Source organism: Bidens hawaiensis, unplaced genomic scaffold, assembly GCF_021521415.1.
Source record: "Bidens hawaiensis isolate Kalapana, Puna unplaced genomic scaffold, B.hawaiensis_p1.1 tig00004685_1, whole genome shotgun sequence".
Classification (NCBI taxonomy): Eukaryota; Viridiplantae; Streptophyta; class Magnoliopsida; order Asterales; family Asteraceae; genus Bidens; species Bidens hawaiensis.
Window position 1 is genome coordinate 1,306,036 of NW_027491287.1, and position 24,522 is coordinate 1,330,557.

General features: G+C 34.3%; 1 protein-coding gene and 3 pseudogenes across 2 annotated transcripts; 3 read left to right on the forward strand and 1 right to left on the reverse strand.

Moving 5' to 3' along the window:
- Positions 1-274: 274 nt before the first annotated feature.
- Positions 275-493, reverse strand: LOC143627661 (U2 spliceosomal RNA; annotated as a pseudogene).
- A 2,620-nt stretch (positions 494-3,113) lies between these two features.
- On the forward strand, positions 3,114-4,348 carry LOC143627511 (putative F-box protein At1g47790; annotated as a pseudogene).
- A 6,576-nt stretch (positions 4,349-10,924) lies between these two features.
- Positions 10,925-16,759, forward strand: LOC143627635 (putative methyltransferase PMT2; annotated as a pseudogene). The gene is made up of 7 exons (XR_013152627.1): positions 10,925-11,109; positions 12,339-12,984; positions 13,757-13,967; positions 14,325-14,616; positions 14,717-15,085; positions 15,619-15,696; positions 16,251-16,759. The product of XR_013152627.1 is annotated as a putative methyltransferase PMT2 (transcript).
- Positions 16,760-22,642: 5,883 nt separating this feature from the next.
- On the forward strand, positions 22,643-24,147 carry LOC143627576 (protein PHYTOCHROME KINASE SUBSTRATE 1-like). Its single transcript, XM_077097362.1, has one exon. The coding sequence runs from the start codon at positions 22,758-22,760 to the stop codon at positions 24,069-24,071; it is 1,314 nt and encodes a 437-aa protein (XP_076953477.1). The 5' UTR covers positions 22,643-22,757; the 3' UTR covers positions 24,072-24,147.
- Positions 24,148-24,522: the final 375 nt, after the last annotated feature.

Consider the following 24,522-nt stretch of genomic DNA (forward strand, 5'->3'; position numbering starts at 1 on the left):
GAAGTCTTACAGTTGATCCATGGTTAGATGTAAATCGACCTTGGATAATGGCAAAATGGTTCGTCAAACATCTATCGAGTGTGTCATTATGTTATCACGAATCAGTAACGACAATCATAAATGGAGCTTAGGTTGTAGTGAGAGAGAGAGAGAGATATATATATTGAGAGAGAAAGGCTCATCAACAACCAAAACCGCTTCTGATTGTTTCAAGTCCATTCGAATAGATCTATTGTTGTTAAGCTGAATTTTGGATTCGTTTAACCATGCTCTGGAGGGGTGCACCAGGCAAAGGCAATAGTGCAACACCAAGGCGACGCTCAAAGACCCCATCCACCCCCACCCCCACAAATAGCAAGCTATTGTGATTGATCTTTCTCCGTAAGAAAATAAGATTAGTATTGTGTGAGCCGTTGATTACTCACAAATCAGATATCAAACCGACAAGAACAAATACTACACTTGATCTTAGCCAAAAGGGCGAGAAAGGTATGCTATATCTCCTTGGACCTCTAATTACATAGGCAGTCCATTCATATATATACTCTTTATTCGCAGGCGCTTCACTGGGCCTTTAAGAGTAAATACAAAAGGAGCATGACTATTGCCATTTTGTTCTAAAGCAGTTAACATACACTATTCACTATTATCAAAATGAAAAATCCTCTCTCTTTGTAAGGTTTTATCAAGCTTATGAAGAGCGATATAACATACAAGTAGGGGTGAAGTATACCTAGGGCCCGGGGTGGCCCAGCCCCCCTTGTTTTTTCGCAGTTGTGTGAATTTACCCGTTTTCGTCTGAATATTTTTATACGTACGGTAAAATAATTTAGCCTTTTTTGATCAAAAAATTTGAGCCCGACCTCTTGTTTGTGAATTTTGTAAATACATGTTGAGTCCCCCCCCCCCCTCCCGGTATTTTAGTCCAAGTTTCTTCACTGATGATAGTTAAAAACGAAACTTATTTTTGATTAAACTCCAGAGGTAATTGATTAAACATTTAACTTTTCTATTTTGGTTTAATACTTTAATAATTTGTAGGACTTGAATTTACTTTAAATGTTGAAATTGTGTAGGGGCCTTCTTATTATGTTGATTTTGGATCTAATGATGGATCTTTTTGAAAATAGCCCAAGAGATATAATTCTTTTGCTTTCATTTGTGTGGTTTTTATAGACATTATAACGTTTAACCATAGAGTTAAGACTTAAGATAACTGTCCAATGAAAACTTTCTAGAGTTTTGAATATGTTTTCAAAATGATTATACGGCTAGCCGGCTAGGAATCACTGCTAAAAACCTGAGTTGAAGCAAAATGAATATTTATGAAATGTTTGTGTTGGGCGGATCCACGTAGTATGGCTTGGGATTCAAAAACACCAATGTTTTTTAATAATTTAATAGAAGCGGTATATTAAATTTTTTAAGGACTATACAAAAATTAGAACTTGAAACCCATACTACTAATAATGTTGAACTGGTCGAGTGAAAAGTTCCTTGTTTATTATTTATATCATATTCAATATTACGGGGTGTCTGGGATTCCTTATTTCACCTCTTTATAACTTTTCTCATTAGTTAATAAGTACAAATTTGTAACTTATTAACTTATCATCTCACAACATATCACAATACCAAATAGAGGTGGGCAAAATAATCAGTTAACCGAACCAACCCGGAAATAAAACCAAAACCGAACCAATTTGAAACCGATAATGTAGAAACTTTTAAACCGATTGAAACCGTAGGTTCAAACCGGTTTGTAATTTTCTCCATCAAAACCGGTTAATCAAACCGAAACCGATCAAAACTCAAACCAAAACCGATCGTAGCCTGGCCAATAAAGCCGCTCCACATCATCTCCATGTAAGAAACAAGACATCGAAGCTCCTTTTTATAATGTCCCAGTGTGGTTTACAGCCACTTTAACGCCCCATTATATATATATATATATATTACATTATAATACATATAGGCAACCTTTCACCTCCCTATTTTTCTATCTCATGAGACGCTTGTATATTTAATGTTGGACTGAATGCTATCTTCAATTCCATTCATTGCTTTGTCATTACCACATTCGTTGCTTGAGTCATTGAATCTTTCATTTGAATGCAACAGATGAATACTTTACCCTTTCCATCTAGCCGCTATTGAATCCCATATCCTTTTCAGTTGAAACCTACTTTAAGAACTCATCTTCAATTCCCAAATCATATCTACGGATTCTAGGGTTTGCCTCCATTAGTTCAGTTTCTTATATAAAATGTTTTCCTTCGATGCGTAAACGCATCGACCGAATTTCTATTGTATCCCGCCGCAACGCGCGAGCTCTTTCACTAGTGTGTGTGTGTATATATATATATATTTCTTTTTCACTTTAAAATTTTCAATAAGAAACAAATTTGAAGGTTGTAAATAATATATTTTATAAATAAATAAGTAGTTTTTAGACAAACGTGTAATAGATTGTAAATTTTTATTAAAAATAAGTTTGAAGTGAGATATAATAATCATGTAAACACACTTCAAATATTATAAAAACTCGAAGCGAACAAATAAAACTATAAAATTTATGGAATATGAAAATTTTAAAAGGTGAAAATAATTGTAAGCTTATATTTATCTCTTTTGTCTGTATATAATTATATATAAGATAAATTAAAAATATTCGAGCCGAACCGAATCGAGCAGATCTTTGCTTGTTGCTTGGCTCGTTTACAAACCGAACCGAGCAGAGCGGCTCGTTTTCAATCGAGCGAAAAAACGAGCAAACATTTTTCGAGCGAAGAGCGGTTGGATAGCCCTAACCGCGTCCATAGCAAACTGCCTAACCGGTTTCAACCCCGAAACCTATTATAAACCGATATAGATTTTTGTTGACCAAACCTCACATTTCAACCCAAACAGCCATTGTAACAACTCTCAACATCGCAACACACATAACACATTGTGTGTGCTTCAGCCAACACTCACCAGCCACGCACTTATCTGAACTTGTCTCAAAAAAGGTAATTTTAGGGCTAGCTAATACAATATTGATTGGTTTTATATTATTAATATTTATTTTTTAGGGTTTGGAGTTAAAAAGACGCAATTAGTGTTGTATACTGATGTCACACTACGACTACTTACCACTCGGGATCCAAGAGCAAATCATGAAATGCCTCCCTGTCAAGTCGTTGATTCGGTTCCGATCGGTCTCCAAGACATGGAAGTCTTATATCTACAGTGCTGGTTTCGTTGCTTCCTATAGCAGCAACAAGCAACATATATGGGTACAATATCATGATGAACAAGTAAGAGAAGAAAGATATTTGTCAATCGTTGATGATGATACTTTTGCCCTAAATAGAGTTTACTTGACTCCTCCCCCTTTGCCCGACTATACCAAGTATGTCGGATGCTCCGACGGGCTTTTGTGTTTTTATCTTGGTAGCACCGTTTTTTTTGGAATCCAAGTATTAGAAGAGGGTTTCATCTTGATGTGCCTATTGTGGCACACGGGTGTCTTCATGACGTCGTGTTAGGTTTCGGTTTTTGCCGTGAGACTAATGACCTCAAGATTGTCAAGATTACATGTGTTGAGAATGTATTTACCGATGCTTTGGAATCGGGAGAGGTAAATAAACTTGATGTGTGGACATTAAGCACACGGGCTTGGAGAAGCCTACCCGCCAATGCCATTCTTACGAAGCTTTACGTTTCTCATCCGGAACATGCCGATTGTTTCATAGCTGTAGGTGGGGTTGTTTATTGGCTTGCTAGAAGAGAGCGTACGTTTGAGTATCTGATTGTTTCATTTGATATCACAACTGAAGAACTCGGGGAAGTAGACCTTCCGGATAGCTTAGCCAATCCGCATTATCTTACCATATCTAAGCTAAGGGAGTCTCTTGTCGTGCTTCAAAATGTTGAGGAGCCTAACAGAACGGTGTTTAATTTGTGGATGATGGAGGGCGGTGTTCCAAACTCGTTTACAAAGATATTCACTTTCGATGTTAACTCACCAAGTGAGGAATTCGTAATGGGATTTAGACAGAGAGGCGATCCTATAATTCGGTTTAATAGTGGACAACTTGTTGTTTATGAGTCGCACTCAAGGCAGATAGATAATCTTGGGTTTGATGGAGTGGGGAATGTTTCTTTTGTGCAGCCCTACACGGAAACATTGTTTCTTCATGATCAACCGAATCTTACAATTGATACCGAAGTGGTTCAAGATCAGTTGGCTTCATTTCATATCAGGTATGCTCTTTGACCACCAACTCATGTTTCAGAATATGAGTTTCTGAAATCGAAAAGTCATGTCTCGGTTTATTTTTGCAGGACTTAAGAGGGCGACTGGACGGTGGGATATTCTATCTGCCAACAAGAATAACGGAATATGATTGGTTGTTGGTTCTATATTACTTACTATGATATGGTCAACAAAAGTCAAAAGATTTGATAATAATAATAGGTGAGTTTTGCTAATTGATAATCAGGTTTAAGTTGTTTTGTAATCTTGGAGATCTTTAAAGCTGTGATTAGCTAACTAGAAGTGTTCAATCTCGTCGGTATATGAATATTAATTGGTTCAAATATGTTTTTCAAAGGATTATACTTGTTTGTGTTCTATTAGCTAGATGTAGTTTTAGTGATATTAGTTGTATAAGGACACATTGCTGTTCTTTTATTATGGTCCAGGCTGCAATATTATGCAATTTTGTTGGTGTTTCTCAAGAAGTATTTATGAGAGTGGCATTTATATTGGAGTGACCACTAAAAGGCATACATGTGGACTAAGCAATATAAGGTACCTTCTTGTAGAGGTGCACAAATTGGGTTTTTTAAATGTCCGGGTTTGGGTATGACCGAGTATTGGTAATAATCGGGTCGGATTCGGGTTGGGTATAGAACCGGGTATTCTAAAACCGGGTATTTGAATACCCTATTATCGGGTATTGAAAAAACCCTATTTACGGGGGTTTTCGGGTATAGATTGGATTTTTTAAAAGTTTGCACTTATTAGGGGTATTTTTCGGGTATACATCGGGTTTTTGAAATTTGGAAAAACCCGGTTCCGGTATGGAACCAGTTGTTAACAAAAATTCACAAACAAGGGGGCCGGGCTCAAATTTTTGATCGAAAACGGATAAATTTACACTGCTGCGAAAAAAACAGGGGGGCTGGGGTCACCTCGGGCCCTAGGTATACTTCGCCCCTAGGCCCTAGCTATCATCATCTCTGTTACCATCGTCTCCAACATGTCACAAGGCTTTATGTTCATCTAATTACAGTGTGAAAGTACATAGGACATACCTTAGATCACCAAGCTGCCAACTACCTTGTAGCGGAACCAACAGAGCATGACAACAACTACGAACCAACAAAGTACAATAACAACGATCAAAGGTTGTTACATAACCAAACACGTCATTAAACGGTATACAACAAACAACTGAAGCTCCCAAAACAATAGACAACCGGAAATACAAACTAGAAGTATCAAATAACTAAACATATACACTCATTAAAAGACACTCTTGTAACCAGTGTTGTAAAAATCGTTAGTCGATAGTCGGTCAGTGGGCTGGGGAGTAGCGATTAAATCGGATCACTTTAATGTATATTTTTCATTTTTATATATACGCACACACATTTTTAGATTTAATTTTCATTTTATATACATTCACAAACATATTTTGGCCGGAAATCGGTTGGAATAGTTTTTGCTTGAATATCCCTGGAAACCAATGATTTTGGTCGGAATCTCGCCGGAAATCGCTGATTTTGGTCGGAGATGACCGTTGACCGATTAATTAGCCGACTAGCCCAAAATTAATCAGTGAAGTGGGGACTAGCGATTAATTGGGGATAAATCGGTGTCTAGTCGGATAAATCAGTGTCTAGTCGGGATTTTTGCAACACTGCTTGTAACCATATTGCATTTGCTACGAACATAGTTTGGCTCCAACAATAATGTTTAGCCCAACTATTACAAAGTGTTTAGCTCACTATATAACCTAAATTCTACTAAAACTTAATTTTGCAAGGTATGTTGACTTGTTTAATGGATACATAAACATAGATAATAAGGCTCTTACTGAACAAATACGGATCAAAGATGCAATCGTTAGATGGGAACGAGTGATGAAAATTTTAATTTTTCCTCGTAATTTCATATTTTATCTGGTATCTTGCTATAATCTTTTTATTATATAGACTGTATATATCCCGTCTTAAAAAGAAACAACAAAAGGGTTAGTGAGGTTCTTGTGATATATCTTTAATTATTTTTTAAAATTATATTTTTTTTTGGATTGTACATCCAAGAGTACCACATGATATTTAATGGAACATGTGACTTGTTAGTCCTCTTATGTTTATTTAATACACGTACGTGACCACTACTTTGTGCTATAGTTAACGTGTAGATGCAACACATTTATTAAACTAGACTTGTTTAATGTGTCTAAATCAATACGTCCAGGTTGCATTCATAAAGTTGTGACAATAATATTTCAGAATTCAATTAATATTTCTAAGTGGGTAAAGTTTTTATACAAAACATCGTTGTATAAGTTAAACACGTTGTGTGCTTGACAGACGCTTCAATTGTTAAACTATGTGTTGTAGTTTATATGATTATTTATTCCCTCATAACTTGTAAAGGTTCGTCTCGATCATCTAAAATTATTGTTGTAACTAATTTGATTAATCACGTACACGTATGCAAACTATTCGTCACATCTCTTAATCGTTTTCTCCAATGGCCAATCCTAATTGTCGTCGCGCAACATGGATAAATTTGAATGAAAAACAAACAAGAGACGTAAGTTTTTGACTTTCGGAGAAAGAGTGACAAAATAAATCATGAATATAGAAGAGATGAACGGCAATTTTTTTATGAAAAAAAATTAATCGTCTAGAATTTTTGTCTGTCTTTCTAAAAAAGTCATATTGTTCCACCTGAACTAAATAATAAAACGGTCTTTGATCCATATTAGTGAGGTTAGTTCTTAATTATAGTTCTCGCTATATTTATGGTTATGCGTTGAACCTTTTTACATATAGATCATTCTCACTTTTAATCTCGTGTTATAGGCTGGTCATGACGCATAACTGATCTCATAGCCAGCCTAACACTTCCCTTATATGTGTAAAAATAATGTTAAAAAAGTAATTGACCTTCAACTTAATATACAGTTCAGGATATATAGTGTAACATCCATGGTTATAAGTTATAACTTACGATAAGTAGTTAAATAACATCCAAAATTATACTTTGTATAATTGTATAATAGCTAAAGTTATTTTAATCACTTAATTAAACAAAAAGAGGTAGATGGCCTATTGGCCTGCACGTTAGATATTATAATTAATTAAATCATGATATCACTTTATGCGATTTATTTTTTATGTTCACGAATATTATATATTTTAAGGTAGACAGCTTTTGTTCTCGCACCATTGACAGAGTAACATAAGTTACGTAGCGTGCATGTGTATTTGTTGAACAAGTACCAAACATAGGGCTAATTTGGTAAGGAGCTACTAAACTATATTTATTAATAATAAAATTATTACACCTTGTAATAGTGGGCTAGTGTAGAGGCGCACAAGGAGAACGGTTAACTGGTTTTTAACTGATTTCGTAACCGGTTACTAACTGATCTTAGTTGTCGGTTAGTAAACGGTTTATATTATTGATTTCAAAACCAATTAACCGATTTTTTAATTATTATTTTATTAAAAATCGGGTTTTTTCGGTTATTAACCAGTTAACCGATCCAGTCTAACCCGTCAAAACCGGTTACTACCTGACCCGAAAAACTTGTCTAACCGGTTAGTTTTCGAAAAAAAAAGAAAAGAAAACGGTTAACCGATTTGTGCACCTCTAGGCTAGTGGCCATTATTAATATTAATTTGCCCTTTCTAGTTGGATCATTAAGAGATTGTCTACGCGTTAAACATTTGTTAATTACATGTTGACATGGTTTGGCAAGACATTGCAAGACATTGAAGAAATACGGATCCGACCCCCGGGTATGGGTCCTGGATCCAATGAGTCTACAGGGTAAAGTACGATAATTACAACTAAGATATGAGTAAAGCTTTCCAAAGTCCAATGACCGGAACCTGCAAAACAGACACCGTGAGTCTCGTTACAGGAAGGACAATAGGGGGGTCTTCCTGTAACCACCCTCCGGCGTGAGAATCAGTAACCTTCGTAAATGAAGAAAGTACTGAAGTAAGCAGACTAAGTGTAGTCAGAATGCAAGTGAGTGAATGAATACCTCATACCGTTTGACAAGGTATTTATAGCCGAAGGATGTAGGAAGATAATTGGGCCAACTGTCCTCTTCCAGAAGATCTTTGATAACTGCCTGGACGCGTGTCCTCTTGTGATAGGTTGAGCTATACGTCCCATGTGCATGGGCATAACAACCTGGACACGCGTCGCCCGATGATAGGATGGATTGCACCCTGGCCATGTGCACGGTTATAACAAACTGGCCAGGTGTCCTTTATTTATTGGCTGTTCAGTCACGTATTCTCCAAGTAAGAATCATGAACCTTCTTCTAGAGAGTATTTGAGTTATGACAGCTGTCCCGCTGGCCTTGTTTTCCGGACGTTTAGGCGGATAGATATCCTATCCTGCGGATGACTTTTGAGGAAGCCAGGATGCTTCCGCATGTGTTATGAGGACGTTCCTCCTTATTCGTGATATGCGGGTGATCCATGTGTCCCGCGGGTGGTTTATAAGAGGATTCTCTATAACCCGCGGGTGATACTTAAGGGTAATTGTTATTGAGCATCATGATTACTCGGCCTGTTCCATGTTAAAAAGAAAGTTAATTCAAGCAATCTTTCAGGTCACGATTTGGAACATATGAAGTGCAAGGAATGAAAAGATCTTTAACGGGGTTAACACGAACTCAAGTAAAGGAGTGGCGGAAGTAAATATTCTGTCAGTTCTATGAGTGGTGTCAAGATAAAAGAAAATTGGGGTTGACTAGATCAATGGTACAAAGTTTGATTTGTTAGATTTATGATCTCTGTCTCATTGTAATTTATAAAACGTTTGTTGGTAACTAGATTTTACCAATTTGTCTTTATTAATGGATCATCAACCTCATTGGTTTAAATAAAATGCGCTATTTATTTTTGAACTAACCGTTAGACCAACCTAGATTCTCATTTTATGACAAAATAATGAGCACTTATTCGGAAACAAACTATACATTTAATAACGAGATATCATCAAATGTTGTATCATAGTACGTTTCTTTTTTAAATGAGTATAGCTAATGATTTCGCTTTTCTTTTATGTAAATATCAAAATATCTCAAAACAAAGCCAAAAATAGGAAAGAATGTCACATGGCAAAACCAAATCCATCAACATCTCCTCTATTCCAAAATTAACAATTCTCAGTAGTATTTTAAGTTTTAACTTATAAACTACAAAAAAAAAATTAACATTATAAATTTATTTAAGTCTTAGTAACATGAAAATGTAACTTTTTTTTGGAATGGCTATGAATTCATTATCTTAAAACACATATCATTTTTGTGAATATTTTGTATTAAAAATATATTAATTTTCTCAAAATGATCTAATTACAACAGAGAGACAGATAAACAGTCAACAAACTGTGTCGTAACCCCATTTTAAATGAAAAATTCGATTATATTGAAAACAAAGTTAAGTTTAACAGAAAACCGAATTAACCAAAAATCAATTCACTTTTTTTTCGTGTATCTTCAATTAACCAAAATTTGCCAAATCAAAATCCGACGAACCAAACCAAAATTAAGGGGCTGTTTGGTTCATTCAGATCTGATTCATCTGAATGAGAATCTGTCACATTCAACAACAACAATAAGTCTGAATGATTCTGACCTAATTTTATCCATTCAGATGCTTTTCTGTTTGGAACCAAACAGTCTGAAGTCTGAATGAATCAGATTTTTACATCTGAATGGTTTCATTCAGATGTAAACAAACAACCCCTAACTAAAAACTGAAATAACCGGAAACCAAATTAACAGAAATTAGGTTATTGTTTTTTTGGTGAACTCTTAGTTTACCAAAATTAAACTAACCTAACCATTCATATATAGAAAAATTTTAAGTGTAAATTACAATATTACCCCCTTAAAGCAGATAAAACATGGGCATCAAACGCGTAAATAATAATAATACTCGGTCATATGGGTCCCACTTTCCATACCCTTTTGGGGCCCACACTGACAGCTTTGTCAAGTTAACAATTAAGCCATTCGTCAAAGTAATCAAGTGTTCAGCTTAATCCCCTATACCCACAACCCCACCTCTGTTCCACTCACCGACTCCTTCATAATATCTTTGTGTTTTTATATTATTTTATTCATTATTCTTTATTATTAATATTATTTTCTTTTAACAACCTATAAATCTTCCAAATATGATACTGGTTAAATTTATTATATCGGGATACACTTACTTTTTATTCGAGGAAAACGCTCACCTAATACCAACGCTAGTGAACACTTGAACTAAAACACGAGAGTATAGTGAGATAAAATCGTTGGTTCATGAATCTAACTGGTGAACGTCACCTACTCTCTCCATCATCATACCTCATCTAAATAGGCTACTGTCTATAATAATCACATCGGGATACACTCGTCTTTCGATTCGAGAAAAACTCTCATATAACGCCAACACCCATGACTCGCTCGAATGCACGACAATACGCACCGACCCAATTAATAAACATCGCTTACTTGCCTAGTATCCCATCATTATCCTGATCCCGTTAAAACTAATATTAAAGACATAAATAAAACCTGAATCACATAAAATGCTACCTTATAATAATAATAATAATTCTAGATTTACATCTCCATCCAACAAGCTATAACATACTTTGAATATTATTATCATTTGTGGGTCGCTCAATCTGCGCTAATCCGATCTACTTTTTCGCTATCTAGTTTTCAATTTAATCTAAAAACAGAGCAAACAGAGCAAAAACAGAGTAAACAGAGTCAATCGGTGCAAATCCATCATCAGAAGCTCTTATTCTTCAGCTTTATTTGTCAAAGATTGGTTCTTTTTGCCACCTGATGCGATTGGTATGATTATTATTATTATTATTACCCAATTTGTTCACTTGTTTTGAGTTTAGTCTATGCACACCAGGTGTTTGTGAATGTGTTTTGTTTTGTTTTTTTTTTTTTTTGTTTTTTTTTTTTTTTTTTTTGAAGTTTTTGTGTTGAAATCATGTTTTTTTAAGGTATTTTTTTAGTGGGGTTGAGCTAATCTTGATTAATATATTGGGTTTGGTGCTAATCTTGAATAATATAATGTTTTAAGTTTGAGTATTGAATCTTGCTAAGGTTTATGTTTACAGAACTGTGTAAAATATGTAGATCATGGTAACAATGTGAAAGCTTTAGGTAAGGTTTCTGTTGATATCTGTTTGAAATGATATTTTTTATTTTTTTTAAGAATTTTTTGTTTTTATTTTATTTACTCTTTGGATTTAGTGGGTTGGTGCTAATCTTGATTAATATAATGTTTATAAAGTTTGAGTCTTGGTATCTTGCCAGGGTTTATGTTTACAGAACTGTGTCAATCATGTAGATAATGAATGTGAAAGCTTAAGGTAAGTTTTGTGTTGAAATCATCTTTTTAAAGATTATTTTTTATTTTATTATTTTTTTTTACACTTTGGATTTAGTGGGTTGGTGCTAATTTTGATCATTATAATGTTTATAAAGTTTGAGTCTTGGGGTCTTGCTATGGTTTATGCTTACAGAACTGTGTAAATCATGTAGATCATGGTAACAATGTGAAAGCTTTAGGTATGTATGAAATCATCTTTTAAAGGTTTTTTTTTTTAACACTTTGGATTTAGTGGGTCGGTACTAATCTTGATTAATATAATGTTTATAAAGTTTAAGTCTTGGGATCTTGCTAGGGTTTATGTTTACAGAACTGTTTGAATCATGTAAATCTTGTAGATCATGTTAACAATGTGAAAGCTTTAGGTATTCAAATCATATGGCATGAATTATCAAGGGAAAACCTAGTCATAAATATATAAAAAAAATAAATAAAAAAATCATCTTTAGCTCTTATGATCATAAATATATCCAACTTTAATTAATATTAAATCACTCACACTTGTAGATCTGTTCATTTTTTGAGTTATAGTAGCAATTATATGTTTACTTGTTGACTGATTTGATCTTTATCTATAGCTACTTGTACTTTTGTAGCTACTAAAGGCTCTGCTATGAGTGAGATTATACTAGCTACGTTTGCTTGTTAATGATTTTGGAAAATAATATTATCTCAGGCTGCATCATGGCAACAAAGGGAAATCCAGGAGACAATCGAACGAGAAGTTCCGTTACAATATTTATAGTCATCGGTTTATGTTGTTTCTTCTATTTACTGGGAGCATGGCAAAGAAGTGGTTTTGGTAAAGGCGATAGCATAGCTTTAGAGGTCACCAAAACCAGCGCGGATTGCAACATCGTTCCAAATCTCAACTTCGAGACTCATCATGGTGGTGATGCCGGGATTGACCAGTCAAAGTCAAAGAGTTCAAGCCGTGCAGTGCTAAGTACACGGATCATACTCCTTGCCATGACCAAAAACGAGCCATGACGTTTCCAAGAAACGATATGATTTATAGAGAAAGACATTGTCCTCCTCAAGAACAAAAGTTGAAGTGTTTGATTCCCGCGCCTAAAGGCTACGTGACTCCGTTTTCGTGGCCCAAAAGTTGGGATTATGTTCCGTTCGCTAATGCACCGTATAAAGCATTGACGGTTGAGAAGGCTATTCAAAATTGGATTCAGTATGAAGGGGATGTGTTTAGGTTTCCGGGTGGTGGGACCCAGTTTCCTCAAGGAGCCGATGCGTATATTGATCAACTTGCTGCTGTCATCCCGATTGCTAATGGGACCGTGAGGACTGCTTTGGATACCGGATGTGGGGTATGTTAGTTTATATAATTTTGCCTTCTGTCGCATACAAACCATTTTTCTTGCTAAAATGCCAAAAAAAAGTTACAAGAGTAAGCGGTTTGGACAAAAATCGTTCATTTTTGCTGTGTTTTTTGGTCATTAATTCAAGAACATGAAAAATATTGTTTGGTTGCAAAAATTGACCACTCTTGTTTTGAAGAATTTTAAATTTGTGTGTGTGTTTTTTTTTTTGTTTTTTTTTATTATTATTTGGGTCCCTTATACAATACATTTTGCACAAAAATGTTTCATTTTTATTCCAACTTTTTGGTCATTAATATATTCTGGTCATTAATGCAAAAGGATTGTTTGGTTGTAGCAACCCGAGTACCATGATTGATAAAATTGACCACTCATGTCTTGAAATATTTGAGTTTTTAATTTTTTATTTGGGACACTTATACAATACACCTAAAGAAAAAAAAAACATTATAAGAACAAGCGATTTTGTACAAAAATCTTTTATTTTTGTTGTTATTTTTTGTTTATTAATGCAACAAAAAAAAAAGATTTATGGTTTAGGAAATTGACCACTCTTGTTTTGAAATATTTATCTTTGTGATCTTTTTATCTGGCTTGTTTATACTTTATACAATACTTGTGAAAAAAAAGTATTTTTTGAACCCGGGGTCTCAGTGGGAGCAGCCCTAGACCCTACAAATATCTCTGCTATGAGTGAGATTCTACTGTGTACGTTTGTTTGTTAAATTTGGATTTTTTTATAATATTTTTTATTGGGTAGGTTGCGATTTGGGGAGCGTATCTATGGAAAAGAAATGTAGTAACAATGTCATTTGCGCCTAGAGATAATCATGAGGCACAAGTTCAATTTGCTCTTGAAAGAGGCGTACCGGCTATTGTCGGTGTTCTTGGCTCAATAAAACTACCGTATCCATCTAAAGCTTTTGACATGGCCCACTGCTCTAGATGCTTGATTCCATGGGGATCAAATGGTGAGAACATTCATTTAAACATGTAAACGTTAAAAGAAAGTTACCAAATTAACCATTTATGTTCATTTATGTTCGTTTGTTTAATAAATGAACGGACATGAAGTAGAAATGGTTGATATAGTTAAACGAACGAACATGAACACATGTCGTGTTCTGTTAATATATGCTCGCTCATTTACATTTATTTATGTTCGTTAGTGTATGTTTGTTTAAGTTCGGTATTTTGTTAAATTTCTCGGTAAAATGGTTATTTTGGTGATTTTCCCAAAAATAATACTTTCCGAACCGTAAACTTCAATCTTTGTTAATTTGTTGTCCGGACCATAATGTTGACTTTTATTGATTTTTTTTATATAGACGGGAAATACATGATGGAAGTTGATAGAGTTCTTCGACCCGGTGGTTTTTGGGTGCTATCGGGCCCACCAATTAATTGGTAAAACAATTACAAGTCATGGCAACGGGAAAAAGATGATCTTGAACGAGAACAAATGAATATTGAAGAGGTTGCTAAGCTTCTTTGTTGGGAAAAGATATCCGAACATGGTGAGACCGCTATTTGGCAAAAATCATTAAATCCCGAGTCGTGTCGGGGCTCAGAAGATACTTCTAAAGTCACATATTGCTCACAAGATCCCGATGACGTTTGGTATATATTGGATTTGTTATCTTGAGATTGTGTTTGATCTATATTTTATTTTCAAGTTTCTAACGTGGGTTCGTTATACTTTATATATTTGGTGATATAGGTACAAGAAAATGGAGACATGTGTAACGCCTGCCAGCTCAAATGCTGACGTGGAATATAAACCATTCCCCGAACGGCTAAATGCGATTCCACTGCGGATTGCTTCGGGGTCAGTTCCCGGAGTGTCCGAAGATAAATACATGGAAGATAATAGACAATGGAAAAAACACGTAAACGCGTACAAAAAAATAATTAAAATTATTGATTCCGGAAGGTATAGAAACATCATGGATATGAATGCTGGTTTCGGAGGCTTTGCTGCTGCTCTTGATTCTCCTAAGTTATGGGTCATGAATGTGGTCCCCACTTTGGCTGATAACACTCTCGGTGCTATTTACGAACGTGGGCTTCTTGGCATCTATCATGACTGGTATGATTACGTTTAGTTTGTTTAACTTTAACTGAACAAATGGTCAAGCGCGAATAGTTAAACGAAAGGTTTTTTTGTTCGCGATCGTTCGGTAAGATAATGAACGTGTTTGTGTTCGTCTTCGTTTGTTGACAGTATAAACGAACAGTCCATGAATGTAAGTGAACATAGATGAACTTACATAATTGAGCTAAAATCAACTAAAAGTAAATTTAAACAGTAATGTGTTATACTTAAAAAGATTTTAAAGTTTGACTTTATTGTAATTAGGGGTTTTCAAAAAGTCTGAATTATCCGAAAATTCGATATTTCGGATATCCAAGTTTTTTTTGAGCAAACATAAATGAACGAACTTTCACAAATATAAATAAACAAACGTTATATTTGTTCGTTTATTAAGTAAACGAACCCCCCCCCCCCCCTCCCAAAAAAAAAACGGATTCCTAAACAACCCATGCTAAATCGAGTCCGATGCACAAGGATTGACCAAAAAGTTTGTTTTTTAAATTTTTGACTTATTTTATTGTGTGCAGGTGTGAAGCTTTTTCAACGTACCCGCGAACATACGATCTCATTCATGCCAATGGTGTATTCATTTTATACAAGGACAAGTAAGTCAACATATTATCATAATATTTAAGAGAATTAGTTTCAACTTTAGAAGATGAGAGTTAAGAGGAAAATATATATATATATATATATATATATATATATATATATATATATTTAACTTTAAATATTAACACCTTTTGTCTCATTAACTTTTTCTGAAACCCTTGAACGGGTTAATATGGGTCAACCAACCCGGCCCGGAAATCCTATTTTATGCATGCTACTTTCTAAAATCACTTTATTCATAATATTTATAATTATATTATGATATTATTTCTTGATGTTATAATTAGCGTATAGTTCTTTGTTAATAATGTAAAGAAACTGTTTGTGTTGACCCGAAAAACCTATTTTTATGCATACAATTTTATATAAATATTTAGAATTATATGTATTTTTGAAATTATAACTAGCATATTAATTCTTAAAATCCACAAATTACTGTTTTGGGTCAACCAATTGCCCCGGCCCGGCCCATTACTACCCATGGCCCAAACCACCTGATCCACACATGGCCCATATATTAATCATTAACTGAATGCAATAAATGCAGATGCGATTTTGAAGACATTCTATTAGAAATGGACCGAATACTACGACCCGAAGGCGCCGTTATAATCCGTGACGAAGTAGACGTGTTAATGAATGTTAAAAACATTGCTGGAGCAATGAGATGGGATACAAAATTAATGGATCATGAAGACGGTCCCTTGATCCCCGAAAAGATTCTAGTTGCGGTCAAACAATATTGGGTTGTCGGGTCAAACTCCACATCCACACGTTAATCCCTACAAACGGACTCTAAAGACGTTAAATCATCAAAGTTTTCGTGAAATGTTTTGGTTAATCTTGTTACTTGTTAGTGTCTGACTAGATAAGTATTAATATTATTATTTGTGTTTGTTGTGTACTGTATAACAAGAAAAGACTTTTAATTTAATCATTATTTTTTTTTTGTGATTATTGTTTAAAAGACAATAACTCTCATTATCAGTTGTAGGGTTCATGTTGGATTTGCATAAAGCTTTAATCTTTGGACATATTACAAGCAACTGGCATGTTCTTGTCCACATGTTAGTGACAGTGTGACACTAGAAGTCTAGAATCACTAGATGATAACTCTAATTCTCTATTAATAATTGCCAAATTTTTTTCTAGCATGAATGTGCATTAAAAGTTGTACATTGGTCTAAACTTGGTTATTTTGGCTCTAGAATAAGGTTGTCCGTAGTGGGGCGAGTTTTTGGTGAACACCCCCCCCCCCCACCTAGGCGATAAATGGGCGATGGGGGGGGGGGGGGTTGTTGCCGGTGATTGAAGAATATTATTATTATTTTTTTTGTGTGGTGTATATATATGTATATCTCTAAAATAAAAATCCACTCTTCGCTGACTAGATGTCACATAACATAAAACGTTCTATTTTGTAGCTCCTTCACTGCGTGTAATGAATATTGTTTTGGAGGTTAATGAGTTGGAAGTTTCAAGAAGCTTATGTCATCATCGGTGGAATTTATTTGTGGGGTTTGGAATAGTTTTTATTGTTGGGAGTAATGAATGCATGTCCCCTATGAACATTTATTAGCATTTTTGCATTGAGTAACAAGGGGTTTGTTTGGCATGTAATGTGGTGGTTCTTGTGGCTTGTATTTGGCTTTGTGGGAATGTGGGGTGAGGTGGTGGTTAAGGTTAACTAGGTTCAAAGGAGGGTTTTATTAGGTGTTGGGGGGAGTTAATACTTAATACGAGTAGCGGATGTGTGTAAGCCGGTTGGTGGAGGTTGTTTGTCGTAATGATTGCCGTTAGTGACGTTTATGGTGGATCCGTTGTCAAGACGATGAATATTGGGTTGACTCTAGGTGGAGGTTATTTATAGGCAATGGTTGACGATAGTTACGTTTTGGGGTGAGATTAGTACCGTACTGGAAAAAAATACAGAAACAAATAAACCAAAGGGTGCTTAAAGCATGAAAAGAAATGCTACGACCGGTGCAGATAGTGTTAGGTTGGTGTTAGTTAGGTACAATACACCAACGAATAATGATCCTCAAATTATGTTTAATCTATATTTTAAAGTGCGCGCCCCTGACTCAGTGAGAAGGGCGACCAAAGCGTACAAATGGCATGAGGTGTAGTCTTAGGCGTGCTTCTTGTGTGGGGGAAGGTTCTATGCATCACGATTTTGTATATTAAGTTTTTTTTAATTGTTTATAAGGTTTATATAAATCTTAAACTACACATAAAACCTTTTATTTTGTATGACGGTTTTGATTAATGATACTAGAACCCTATAAAAATGAATTTATATAAATAAAATGCGTCTTACATATGAAAAATGGTTATCTTTTGAAGCTCGTGCTTCCACCCATGACTATTTTCTTGGGCACCTTAGCACTTTTTAAATCAAGTATAAAAATAAACTAACAAACACTATTTTAATAAAAACAAAAAAATCAGGTAACATCATTTTAATAGATAAGTTTTCCTCTAATACTCTTAAAAAAACAAAACAAAAAAAAACCCACACAATTTTTAGATGCATCCGTGGACCGGAGAATTGTTGGGAACGACTGGATTAAATTTTATGGTTGCAGAAGCTGTTGGGCGTTACCATGTCATCAACATGAGAGTTTTAAGTACTCTAAAATTACTCGCTAATTACTTGATGAAGATTACATAGGAATTACTCGTCAAATACTCATCATCTAGACACGATTTTTACGACTATCGTAAAAGGCTTGTTTCTGGCCCATAATTTTTCAGGGCCCATAGCTTTTTATTTAGCGTTGTAGCACAACTACTGCTAGAGTGCTAGTGACTTATGATCCTACATTTATTATGTTACGTTGTTCACTATTCATTGGCTTGTTAAGTTGTTATATACTTATATATACCTTTTGTTTTCATTCTAACATTTGTCCAATAAGCTTTTTTTTGCCTTTTTGGTTCTTCTAATATTCTTTATTTAATTAATAATGTTTTTTTGTATTTAATAATTTGTTATATTTTTCTCTTTGAACTGTTTGTACATATCCCACTTTATGTTGGTCATTTATATAATATTATAATCAGGTATCGTTAAGGTTTATGATTGATATTAAAAAAGCTTTACTTTTCTTTCGACTATGCGTAGTGGACGAATTGTTTGGGCGAAATGGGGCGCAAACACCACCCCTCTAGGCGATTTTTGGGGTGAAATGTGGGGAGGCTACAAATTTTTGTTGCCTGTAATGTGTTTAAGCTTAATATTATTATATATAGGTGTGTGTGATATATACATACATATATATATATATAAAACATCATTACACCCCAAAAACAAAAACATACTATTTGCTGACTGGTCATCACATGACGCAAAACATCCCATTTTATAGTCCATCCAGTACATCCGGTACACGTAGCCTGTAAATTGACTAATGGAGTAAAATACTAATATACTATTAAAAAAATTAATTGTTCTATTTATTTAGGTAAAGCATTTTGTTTCTGAATAAATTATTTGATGTGAATCTATGTAAAATAAAATTAAGAAATGAAGGTAGTGGTTGCAAAAAAACCATAGATTATTCATGCAAGAGGTTACATGGAATGATGCTACTAAATCAATTATTTATATTATCCATATTCACTATTTTACTAAATAATAATGTCTAGTTTTGATGTTTAAATCATATAACAACACTAGTTTAGGGGAGTTACACAATCCTTTACTAAAGAAATGCAATCAATTAAGATCGATGTGTTTTGCTCGTTTATGAGAAACGGTATTTTAAGTCACAAATAGGGCGCTTTTACCGTCACACAAGAGCATCAGACGTTCTGGTGTCAACACATGCAACTCTCGTAAATATGTGTGACCCAGACAATTTCAGTCAGTCAAGAAGATCTTGCACTACGAAGGCACAACCTCTTTTGGTCTCACTTTTACTCGCCCTCATAAGAATCTTCCCTTGTGATATTCCGATGCTGATCGAGCACGTTATCTTAATGCCTACTTAACGAAATTATTTAGTACGTGACCCTTTTATTTGTGTTGTGTACATAAAAATTCGAACCGGTGAGCATTGCTAAACCATTATCATTTTATTCATTTGTGAATTCACTAGGTTGCAAAAAATAGAAATAAAATGGTGTCATGCAACAAATTTAATATAGTAATATACTACTACATTACATATTAGTGTCACATGTTTGTGGATTGAATCACACTATTCAGGCCAAAATGCAATTATTGTACTAGATAAATTTGACTAGTCATCAATGTGTAAACATGTTGGCTCATGATATCTAAACATAGTAAAATGGTTTGAGTGCATGAAACTTTATGGGCAAGCATAATAATAATTCATTTGCTTGGTTATTCTGTTCCCAAATTCAAAGCATAGAATAAAGACTGAAATGATTATATTATTCCATAAAGTGGCCGAATTAATTAAATTTAATCATGTTCTTATAATAAATTAATGATGATTAATTAAATAAAAAAGTAAACACTTATTTATGTGTATCATATTTAACTTAGAACATGTATAGTATTATTTGTGTGTATGTGATTAGGGATGAGATCATTCCAAACCGGTATCGATACTGAAAATCTTGATTCTGATTTTCTAAAAAATTGATATGAGTATCGAAAATGCTCAGTTCAGTGCTGATACCGAAAGTAAAAATTCAATAAATACTAGTACCGAATCGAACCATACCAATATCGGTACCGAAAACTCAAAAAGTTGATACCGAATTCATACCGACAATACTAAATTTGCTCATCTATACTCTATACTGATAATCATGATTTAAACCAATGTTCATTCTACCATTTATATCTTTGGAGTCAAAAAATTGCAACTTGATGACACCTCACCTTTCACAAGATTCTAAAACACCAGTTTCATATGATTTTTTTTTTTAAATTTGTTGGTTGGAAGGTTTTAATTGTTGCTAAAGTAGATTAAAAGAAACGACTAAAACTAAAATTTATTGCTTTGAAATGAAGAAATTAATAATCTTTAAAACAATTTGGTCCCCACCGTCCAAGTTGATGGTTAATGGCAAATTATTTTCAATTTAATACTTATTAAGTTTTTAGTATTTTAAATAACTATAAATTATATGTAGCAAAATAATTATCTAGTAATTCAGAATAAGATAAACAAAGTTTTGTATGTAAAAGAATTTTCTTTTCTTTTCTCTTCACAAATAAAGCTATACTATGATATATTATCGTCTTTTTGACCTTTCAAAGATTTGCATTTAATAAGAGTCGGAATGGTTCCTTGACAACCCCAACTAAATGGTCATGGCCCTTTAGATACCTTTCGTCGACCACAAACCTCAGAAGATGTGACTAACCCGAGTATTATGTTCAAAGAAACCAACCGACATAAAACAAACGAGCCTTGCCACTCTTGAATTAAACCACACATACGATTACAACTTGAACAAAAATCTATATGTAGCGAACCAATTATAGCGCTTTTTTTAATCTAAATTTAAAACTCAACTAAAAGATACACATTTGTTTCTTATTTAACTTTAAAAGTGTTCCTAACAAAATCACTATCTAAGTAATCACTAGCAATGATAAGTGATGATGTTATATAAATATTGGAAAGTATGATAAAGAGTAAAAGTCTGGTTAGAAAAGACAAGTAGCAATAAAAATTAAAGTAAGAGTGACGAAATTAAAGTGATTTTGACAAAATGTTGGTTAGTATAATTTGTCTCTTGTGTAAAGGTATGAAATTAAATAATTAATTAATATCACTTTTTAAGGTTTTGTTTTCTCAATCGTAATAAGCTTTTCGATTTTCTATGTATTGTTTTAGTTAGGGTTTTGTGTGATTCTAATACTGTTCAAACATGAGAACTCATCTCAAAGGAATAGTCTCGGGTGGGGGACTAATCTTTAAACTATAAGCCCTACGTTTGTTTCTCATACAACTGATGATGTGGGATAACGCACTACCTTGCACTAGTTTCGTTTCATATTCATGGAGTCCTAGGACTTGTTTATATTGTACAATCATCCATTGATAAATGGGTATGCAGATTAGTACCCGAGATCTTTATCTTTTTGGCCTTTTGAAGATTTAGCATGAAGAAAATAACTTTTTTTACGGAGCATATTTGGGATTCGATAAAGCAAGATTGGAAAGATCACGATGGGTTAATAGAAATAAAAACTTATACCAACTACAAAACGGTCACCCAACAATCAAGTAAAGGAAACTACAATTACATAGGTTTATAGAAACCTTAAATTTTAGATTTGTTTTCAATCTATAAGATTCTTCTTTAATCATCTCCACGATGTTATGAGCTCTTTGAATGAAAGTGGTGATCCGATATCACGGCTCGCATTGGGGGGTAACATTGGAGAACAAGGTTTTTAGGGTGGGGGGGGGTAATTTTTATTATTTTTTATTTTTAAATAGAGAATAAAATGGTTCATTTAAACAAATTTAACATTAAATCAACCATTTATCTACGTGAAGAACCACATATGTTACCATTGAGCAAATTGTAAAAGGTCATAAGCTAATTTCTTAAAAGGTAAAAAAAATTAATACAAACTTGTCACAAGATCACTCATGTAATTATTTGTAATACTAGATAATAATGCACATGTTAACATAAACTCAATAGTTAATACACAATCATTTAATATCCCTTTACACTTTTTACTTGAAAACAATATCATTAATCTCCCTTCCCACTTTTAAAATATGGTTATTAGTTAAAAACAAATACTTAATGTAATTTAATCAAGGATTAGACTGAGAATATAATACTTATTGGTACATTTATTGGTACATTTAATCAAGAAAAGGATGACTAATAAATATTTAAAATACAATTATTTGAAAGGAAACAAAAACCATAATCAAGATTCAAAAATGACAAATGGACTTGACCACCTTAAGAGTTATGAACATATGCAAGTGGACCTTCTCATAATAATACCTTCTTCCTACTATACAAATGGTTGTCATTCATCCAAGTTGCATATCATATTCCTCTTTAAATCTCACCACTCTCTTCACCAATCTCATCCATGGACATGTATGCTAATGGTTCATCATTTGGAGCAAGTCTCACACTCCAAAATTCAAATAGTTTTCGAGATGTTTCGTTCTCGTCCTACTTGAATCAAACGGAAGAGAAAATGATCCAAAAGATAACAAATGATCATCATTGTCCCAAGAAGTCCGAAGACGACGATGAGCTAGATGTGTTCGGGGCCGAGAACTACTTCAAAGAGGAAGTTGAAAATGTGGAGAGTAAAATTGGTCGAAAAATCGTTGATGATTATGAATTTGGAAGCAAAGTTGAAGAATTCGATCGAATAAATATGCACACACCGAGTGTTCGGTCGAATGTTAGTTGCAATAGTCGCGTTGGGCTGTTGCCACGTTCGAATCAAGCTCTTGGAATAAGCGAAAGCGGAGACAAAACCAGAACCAGAACAAGAACCAAAACCAATTTTCTTGCTAGATTTGGTTGTAATTGCATCAACAAGAAATCGACGCAAATCAATGAGAAAAGGTTGATTCAATTGAAAGAAATGTCGAAGCCACGCACGAAAATGTTGGATTTCGATCACAAAATTAAATTAGCAGAAAGTAAGACGGGAAAAGATTACTTTGGGCTAATTCAGAATATTGACTTAGCCCAAAGGGGTGTTTCAGTGGGCCCTCACCAAAAAAGTGAAGGTCCAGGGTACTACCGTTCAAGAAAAAGTAATGATTACTTTAGCTTCCCTGTATTGAATTCGAACGATCTGATTTCAAAATCGAATTCAGATCGTTCGAATTCGAAATCTGGAAATTTGACGGGTAAAGTTGATGGAAATAACAATAATAGTAGTAGTAATAGTAATGGCGGTCGTTTAAGCCTTGGGAAAAAACTAAGTTTGTTAAATGATTGGGATGTGGATATTCCGCCCGAAGATGAATTGTACATCCCGAGAAGCGGGATGTACAACAACGATGCGGATAGCGATTCGAGCTCCGATCTGTTTGAGATCGAGAGTTTTTCAACGACGGGGAACAATTCATTTATTGCTCCCCGGGAGTCAAATTGTTACGCGCCTAGTGAGGTTAGTGTCGATTGGAGCGTCGTGACGGCGAGTGCCGCTGAATTCTCAGTTGTTTCCGATTACCATGATATGAGAACTAGTAGCGGTGGCTGGAGAGTTTCGGGCAAAAATGATGAAAGCGGTGGCGGTATTCTTTCCAGTTGTGTTAGTCATAAAGCGGTGAGAGTCGCAGGAGATGAGGATAAGGTTGGTCGTGGTGCGGCAGGAGGGCGGAGGCGGTTATCGGATTCTATGGCGGTTGGAAGTTTCTTTAGAGGGGGAATACTTTGACTCGATTTGACTTGAAAATAGGTCGGATGTGTGTCGGATATCCGAGTTAAAAAATATCACATACTACACTTGTACATTCACTGTCACTGTTAAAAGTAAGTAGTACGTAGATATTTACATACATTTAAAATTTTTAATAATTTGTATCTTTGTTTTCTATATTTAGTGACGTGGAATTTATACTCTCACAAATTATTCTTATATTATGAAATAAAAAGATATAGGAAAATGTAATTGATGTTATTTAATTTGTAAAAGGTGATCATATGTTAGATCAATAACTACACAGTCCACAAGCTTTAGATCAATGTAGGCCAGTCAAATTCAAATTATGCTCATGGGCATGTTACATGCCTCATGATTAGTCTAGAATGATACATTTTTACACTAACTGCGACATCTTTTAAATTACATTTTTCTATCTCGCTCAAACACTAGAAAGCGAGGATCA